We start from the raw sequence: 8,692 nt of genomic DNA on the forward strand, positions 1-8,692 counted from the left end.
AAACACATAATAAAGTATGTGTTAATCTTAATTAACGATGACACAATAGGTAAGTTAGTTAGAGGTGCAATGTGTAAGAATTGGCCACCAAATTCACCCTCAAAACAAACAGGGGGCAGCATATCACCAGAGTAACCGCTAACTGCTGCTTACTTTAGCTGCTGTTGCTCAGGTAGTTGTGCAGACCAGGACGGGCCAGGGATAGCTGGTTAGCCTGCTAACTTCAGACATAGACCTCATAATGTCAAAACTGCTATTCCTTCACATTCTGTTGCTGTTTTTTGTAAATGTTTGAACATTTTCAACTTAAATTCTTAAATATTGCACCTTTTAAACTCAAATGTGTTTGTAATGTTATTATAAACTAAATTATAACGCTTTTATTAACGTTCTTAAACAGTCTATAAACTGTTAGCAAGTTTCTTAAGCGCTTAATAATGTCATATAGTCCAACAATAAACAAGTTTATGATGCCATTATTAACACTAATATAGTCTTATTATCATATAATAATTATAATAGGTGCCTTAACAATGAATACAAGTACCTGAATAAAAAGCATTATCAAACTGAGCATTAAAACCTTATTAGCAGTTTTCATTCTGCTTTTCCCTGCACCTACAATACAACCTTTCTCTGTTCCTCCTCCTCACCGCAGAGTGCTTCAGTTTTACATACTAACTACCTAATTTTCTGCAACGCTTGGAATCTCCCAGCTTCATTCACTGCAATGCAGCATCTCAGACAGCAGCAACAGTTTACTGTCAGAGAAGAGACGAGAGAAAACAAACGGATGACATTTCAAAAATAAAGTTTTAAATCTTCCAATTTCACTGCATGGGATCTTAGATTTCTCTTTTCTAACACGCATCCTGCACATCTTTTGTCCTCTCAAGAGCAAAGTTAAGTATATTCTTGAACCTTGTGTCGCTTCTTCTTCCTCTACAGGGTCGCCTGCTGAACCTCAGCTGTTCCACTGTGCCCACTTTCGTGCTCTCCATCACCGCCACTACCCAGGTATAATTTCTGCCTCATTACATGATTAGTTTTGTTTTGCATTTTACGTTTTGTGCATTGCGTCTCCTTTTGTTTCTGTTTATCATTAATATAAGTGTTGAAACAAGTTGTTGTGTGTATCTGAGTAACGCATGTGTGTCTCTGCCCAGGCTCTGGCTCTGATAGAGCTGTACAATGCCCCAGAGGGACGCTACAAACAGGATGTTTACCTGCTGCCCAAGAAGATGGGTAAGATTTTTGTCAGTTCCTGAAAAAAACCTGAACAAAGTCTACTAAAAATACCCCAAAAATGAGGCATACAACACAAAAAGAGTAAGATAACAGCTCAGGGAGATTTAAAAGGAAAATCCTTGTTTGGTACTTAAGTAGCCACCAAACAGGAAGTGATTACAGACAGTATGCAGAGAGCCTGCAGGCATTTTGCATTAACTCCATAGACAACACAGCCAGTCTCGTCTGTTCAGTCCAGAGTCGTCTCCCTGGGTAGCGTATCATTCACAGCAGAATAAGTCCTGTGTGTCCGTGCACACATGTGTGCGTGCATACAGCCTGCCACATTGCTTAACTTCCCCCTCGGTGCATGAGAGCAGAGCACATACATAGTAAATAAAAACAGGGAGCTAAATGTAGGTCAGTGCTGGCTGATGCTGCTGCTGCTGCCACGGCACTCACTGACAGAGAGATGATGGAGAGGAATGAAAGGATGGAAGGGCTGAGATGAGGAAGGAAGGAAGGAAGTAGAGACATGGAGAAGGATGAGGAGAGGAAAAGCAGATGTTGAGGAAGATAGAAGACAGTGCAGTGGAAAAGAGAGAGGATGAAGAGATGGTAAATCCTGAAGCCTCCCTGCTACTTCTCTTCGGTTTCTTCATTTGAATGATTAATCAAACACAGACCCCTGCTGAATGCTAACATGTTCTTCCTCTCTCCTGCCCTCCAGATGAGTATGTGGCCAGCCTACATCTCCCCACGTTTGACGCACATCTTACAGAGCTGAGTGACGAGCAGGCCAAGTATCTGGGCTTGAACAAGAACGGGCCCTTCAAGCCAAACTACTATAGGTATGAAAACACTTCAACACAGCCTTGTAGGTCAAGTTGAGGTCCTGCACATGTTGGGATTTATTTAATAGAATTGTGTTTTAGTCTAAATCTGATATCAAATTACTTTAATCTGAGCTAAATTTGTTTTATTATGAGAAGGCTGAAGCACTACAGTATTGAGTGGCAGCCTTATTATTATTCACTACATGTAGCAACAACCTGAAAATGAGAATGAATTAATCTTGACACATTGAATAAACAGGTGTATTCGCTTACGTACCTAACTTACTACATACTGAAACTATTGAGCTGGTTGCCTAAAATAATTTTTATGCTATGAAAAGTGGAACCAGGAGAGTCCAATTCCTGAAGTTGTTTTAATGCAAATCAGTGAAATCGTTTAACTCTGAGAAGACTCGTCACTTCATTGATAGTTTGTTTTTTTTACTTTTATCAGAGTACATTGTTACAGAAGTACTGTTTCTTTTACTTTAAAGTAACAGCACATTTACTTCAGTAAAATATTCAGGTTTTCTTTCCATCCCTTGTTATTGACATAATCTGCCACCTGTCTGTCATTCAGCCAACAAAAGGCTGAACATTAAGAAGCCTGCTACCTGAATGAGTTTTATATAACTCTGTATTTATAAGAGACCGAGGAGAGATACATGAGAGATTTGTGAGCCTCAAACCTTAATGAATTAAGATAATTGTACAGTTATTGGGAAGCCTGGCCCACAGACACACTCCACTTCGGTCATAAAACTTACACAAAGTGTTTCAAAGGACACTAAAATGATTTCATGATAACTTTTGAGCAGTTAAGTGTCTTGTTGCTTCCTCACCTTAACAGGTGTCTCTTCTCTTTTTCTCCTTAAGGTATTAAACCAGTGTTGGGGTTGGACTGAAGAAATACAAATACTCCATGAATGGCACAGACTCATAGAGGGAGAGAAGGAGGAGGAGGAGGAGGAGGACAGAAGGAAGGACGGACAGAAAAGTCAACACACCTGCTTTATAATCTGGGGGAAAGGGGAGGAGCTCTGACTGAGCCTGAGGGTGAAGGGTGGACGGAGGGGGCGTGGCTTTTCCTGCGCTTATGGCAGTCGTTTTATTTATTCACGCTTGACAACCATAATGAAAACATTAACTCTAACTCTGCCATTCGCCGTTAGCTAGCTCCCCGACGTCTTCCTCTCGAAGACGTTTTACTTCCCTTCCACGCGTCATTTCACCGCCACCACCATTTATCAATTTAGACGCTCATTTGTGTGTCGAGTTGTATGTAAATCCTCCATCCTCCCTTCCCATTGCCAGATCTTTTATTGTTTAACTATTAAAGATGAAATTATTGATGCTAAAAAGATATATACTATATAAAAAAAAAAACTGATTAAAAAAAAAATCTGTGTGAATGAAGATGACCTTTGGAGATTTAGTGACGGACATTTTTTCCTGTCCTTTTTTTTTTGTTGTTGTTGTCTTTTTCTTTTCTACTTGTGATCATGTTTTTGTTTTTCTCTTGTGTAATATTGCGAGGGCGGGGCTAGACCTAGTGGGAGGGGGTTAGGCGGGATCTCAGGGTCCAATCATATCATGTCTTTTCTTTGATCGTTTCATTGAGATTCACCGTTGTGTCTGTTTTTAAACATTTTTTTTTTTTTAAGCGTTCTGTCCCTTCTGATCAGCCTGTAGTTTGTCATACCTTTTTTCTTTTTTTATATACATATATATGACTGGATGGTGACTGGTTCTTCGCGCTTCGTCACTCAAAGCCACAGTGAAACCATCTCATTGGCTGCTTCTTTCTTCCAGCTGCTCACGTGGCGCCAGTGTTGAAGCGATGAAAAGTATTTCAAGCTAATGAGAGCTCACCTTTTCATTTTCTGTCCCTTTACCAAGAATGACTATACTGTATTAGAAGCATGGCAGGTTGTCAGATCATTACAAGGGGTATACTGTATATTTAGATATTTATATTGAAATTAAGATTTTTCTATCTTTCTCTCTCCTGCGCCATCTAATACCATACTTTTTGGAAAAAAAATCAACATGTCATAAAGATAAGCAATTAAATGTTCTAATGATAAGTGTAATAAATGTACTTAAACCCTAATTTTGAATACTGTGACAGAGAATATTAACAGAGATACCAAATGTGCAGCAAGTTGCTGCCAGGCCGGTACTTCAGCAGATATCTTCAATCAGGTCCTTATTGAAAAGTATGGTGCTGTTAAGATTTACTGTACTTTCCATACACACCACAACTCTTTGGTACTCACTGACATCGTCATGGGGTTCAGCTTAAAAACTAAAATCTGGGATCTGAATTCCACCATGATTTATTTTCTTTGCATCCATTTTCCCTTAGATCTCCAACTCGCTATCTCTGAAATATTTTAGTTTCTTCTTCCCGAGCTGAAAAGCTCAGACTCTACCCGTATAATGAGCTGCACTGTTGCCATCCTCGTCAGCTCGTCCCCAGCTGACCTGACGGCGCAAATTAGAAAGTCCTGACAGTCATTTCACCTGACAGCCAAGTGCACCCCGGCTCTGCACCTGATCCAATCAGGTTCTCTGCTAACCTGCAGGGAGCCGCTGCCAGCTCTACTTTCTCAGAAAGAGATCAAACACTTACACACACACACACAAACACACACACGCACACAAACACGCAGCGGCTCACTGTTCAGGTCTGAAAATATATTGATCTACAGATGTAATATCATTCTTCAGCTTTTGAACAGGAGGAAATGGCACAAATAGCTTTGTTTACCAGATGAATAAATACATTTGCTTGCACAATATACAAATATGCCTGCACATTTCATGTGATTATGTTTTTGTGTTACATTATGAGTAACATCATCACTGTGCATAAGATTTAGTACCAACCAAAGGCTTTAAAGGTGCAATATGTAAGAATTGGCCATCTGTCAAATTCATATTCTAAACAACTTCAAAGACAGCCGCTAACTGCTGCTAACTGTAGCTGCTGTTAGCTAGTAAGCTAAGTTATCAGTGCAGCTAGTGGTACGAAATAACTAGGGGCTAGCGTGTTAGCATGCTAACATCAATACGATACGATACGATTCCTACATAATGCACCTTTGAAGCAATAGTTCAACAGTTTGGGAAATTAGCATATTTGCTTCCTCGCTGAGAGTTGCAAAAATATATAACTCATGTCGGTACGATAAATATGTTGCTGGAGCCAACAGCCAGTTAGCTTAGCTTAGCATGAAGCTAAAAGGTAACAAAATCCAACCACATCTAAAGTTCAGTTTTTGTACAGATAAAACAAACCAATGCAATGTGTGCATCGGCAACTGAGGTGCTGGTATGTCGGTTTTATTACCTTTTGGCTTAGCTTATGCTAAACTAAGCCAATGATACATATAATTGTACACTTGCCAAGAAAGCGAATGATGGTTCCCAAAATGTCAAAAACTATTCCTGTTAAATTTGGTTATAAACGAAATAAAAGTCGAAAGAAATTTGAATTGTAAAGGTGTGTAGGAGCTTCTCAGATAAACCCAGGGTACGCCCATATGCCACCATGTAATGACAAGATCCTACACTGTGTCGCAGCCCATACAAACCTCAATGTCACATTGTTCCCTGCCAATATGTGTGCATTTCTGTCTCCTCGTGCTGTTGAGAATCCCCTCTTTAAAGTAATGTGACCTGTTGTCAGTGTAGTTCTCAAACTTGTCGTCTTGAGTCTTATTTTTCTCCCTTTTTGTAAGTGTGAATGTGTGTTTAAGAGTATGTGACCTCTTGAGAGAAAGCTGATTATAGATGACGAGGTGCGTGTGTGTGTGTGTGTCTGTCAATGTCTTTCTGTGTTTGTACACACCCATTTTTTGTAGGCCATGGTTGCTTCGTTAACAGCTGCCTCAGGATCCTAGCCTGTGCGTTAGGGGGAGAAACCATATTTTTTGTTTTGTCAGCCGTAAGCTGACCAACACGTGGGTGGGCGGGGGACGACACCAGCATCATATATGTATATACATACTATATACAGATATGACAACCTTTAAAAGTATAGGAAGGTAAAAGAAGACTCTCAACTCCTGTATTTATTGTTGTAAATCCTCATACAGTGCAAACTGGCAAAAATCTCAAACATGTTTTAAGTTGTCTAATAAAGAAAAAAAAAACCTATGTTTAAATATTGCAAGTGATAATGGTAGATGATGAGCAATAATTTAAAATATTCTGTAATCTTAATGAATAAAGATGTAAAAATTGTAACCATTTTGTGTGCATTTTTTTTAATTACTACAAACATTTGTGCTTTTTGATGTGTGTTACTTCATAGTGGACTGATTTTGTTTGTGTGTGTTGTGGGGGAAGGGGAGTCGGTGTGTCAGACCTCAGCTGCCGAAGTCTGTCAGAGCCACAGTGATCTCATCCGAGGCAGCAGTGATCAGACAGGGACGTCTCTGACATCAACAGCTGGCTCTGAGCCTTTATTTATTCCTGACGCAAATCTCAATCACTGTGTTAAATGGGGAGTTTGACACACATAGAGTACGATGTCATTATGTGGTCTAATTTACAACAATCCAAACAATGATTTGAAGATATTACGACTCTTATTTTCTCGTGATGTATTTATGTTCCCTTAAAAACTCAATATTTAAAACATTTGCCCCAAGAAACAGCTATAAATGAGTAAATAAGTATTGTCAGTTTGTGTTCCGAGTAAGAGCTGATTAAAATACTCCTAATACCCCATATTCCTGCAAAACCTTCATTTTTAAAGGGGCAGCTCACTAAAAATCCACAAGGTCAAGATGATAAGTTATCCTAATACTGAGAACATAACCCTGATGATGTCACCAGGGTTAATCCACTTCGCTTTTGAGACTGTAATGGAAACCTGCATCACAACGTTATGGGCCATTATGTTTAAAACATTTGTGCATTTACTTGTTCAGCAGGGGTCTAAAACAAGTAGCATTATGGGAATTGTAGGATCCAGCATTTTCCATCCAGTTCGACCCATGCTGGGATTAAAGGTGCAATGCGGTTTCATGTTTGAAACAAAAGGGGCAGTATTATCACCAGAGTAACTGCTGCTAACTGTAGCTGCCATTAGCTGGTTAGCTCAGTTAGCCGTGCAGCAAGCGGTCCATAATGGAAGCTCGGAGCACCAGGGAAGTGTTGGTGTTTATACCATTGGTACAGGAGCTTTTGACCGGGATGAGGCTAGCTGGTTAGCATGTTAGCATAACTTAAATGCTTACGTATTGCACCTTCTTGCAAAATCCCTTTAATTTATTGAAAAGCTGTGTTGACAATAGAAATATTATGTACCTTCAAACTGCAGAAATAACATTTTTAACAATCTGAGGTTTATCAGACTTCTTCAATGCTGCCCTCCATCCACAGCATATCAGTGATGTCTCTGTCAATGATCTGTTTTGATGGATTTATAGCTCTGTGAGACACACGTCTCAATTGATTCAACCACCGCTGAATAATTTATATATATTTAATCATGAACTTGCCCCCTCACATCCCCCGCTGCCCTGCCATGTGCTCACGTTCCACTAGAAACCATTGCCTACATACAATTGTACAATCCAATCATGTCATCTTAAGTGGTTTTCACAGTCGGGGGGTTTGTGAGTGTGTGTTGGTAGGTGGAAGTGTGTGCCAGCCTCCATATTAACCCCCACCTCCACATATCAATAATTCAATTCTCCCCTAAAGGGAGGGTGACAGGAGGTGAAGTGTCTGCAGGAGGGCCCGACCTCCACCTTCATCTAACATTTAAACTGGGCGGGGGGAGTCACACACATTAAGATGCAGACACATGAACTGGTCTGGACCCCTGCAAGCAGATTGTGTTTCCAGACATGTTATTACCGAGGAGAGCAGTCCGGCTTAATGTTGATTGACTTTGACACATCTTTTTGAAAACATCACCCATCAGATAAAGCTGGTAAGTTTTGGTGGTTGGTGTCTGGAGTGGTTCACCAACTAGAGACCAGAATAAGACTTTTTTTGACAACTGTTTTAGCACATTAAAATGAATATGTCACAGGAAAGGACCATTTCAGTGGGGAAACCGAATGTAAAATTAGCAAGAGCTACAAAACAAATGTGAAAACCAAACCACAGAGTCTGATCTCGGCTAGATATGGCAAGCCGAGGTGGTGCGACAGCTGAAGCTAGCCTGAAGCTAAATCTGTTTCCTGTGATTGAAAAGTAACATACAAGTAATTGAGTTTGTAACACAGTATTAGTTAGGTGATAGATAAGGTAGTTCTGCTGCAGTAAAAGGTAACTAGCCTAGCTTAGCAGGGTCGCAGTAGGCTGACAGGTGGATTTCACATGTGGTTAGCATACCTTTTAATCACATATTCAAATGTGTTAGATACATTTATTAAACCAGTGCATGATGTTCAAACATGCAAGAGAGCTGATGAAGAAAAACAAGAAGACATTATTTGTAGGCGCTGCGTTATTTAGCTTTTAAGCTAAACATAAAATAACTGATTTAGGCTTCATCTTCATACCTGCCATTTTAAATACAGTGGTGGGTTTTAAAGGTCGAGTGTGTGGGATTTAGTGGCATCTATCAGTGACCAACCCTGGCCTCAGCGCTCCCTACGGTG

The 8,692-nt window shown here is 40.0% G+C and overlaps 1 protein-coding gene across 1 annotated transcript in view; it reads left to right on the plus strand.

Annotated features, from left to right (window-relative positions):
• Positions 1-4,176, plus strand: part of ahcyl2b (adenosylhomocysteinase like 2b) — a 47,025-nt gene extending 42,849 nt beyond the window's left edge. Inside the window, exons 14-17 of the mRNA XM_073480501.1 lie at positions 949-1,017; positions 1,167-1,245; positions 1,958-2,078; positions 2,940-4,176. Coding sequence (XP_073336602.1) covers positions 949-1,017; positions 1,167-1,245; positions 1,958-2,078; positions 2,940-2,946 — 276 coding nt within the window. The 3' untranslated portion in view covers positions 2,947-4,176. The remainder of the gene's footprint in view (positions 1-948; positions 1,018-1,166; positions 1,246-1,957; positions 2,079-2,939) is intronic.
• Positions 4,177-8,692: the final 4,516 nt, after the last annotated feature.

Source organism: Pagrus major, chromosome 14 (genome assembly GCF_040436345.1).
Source record: "Pagrus major chromosome 14, Pma_NU_1.0".
NCBI lineage: Eukaryota > Metazoa > Chordata > Actinopteri > Spariformes > Sparidae > Pagrus > Pagrus major.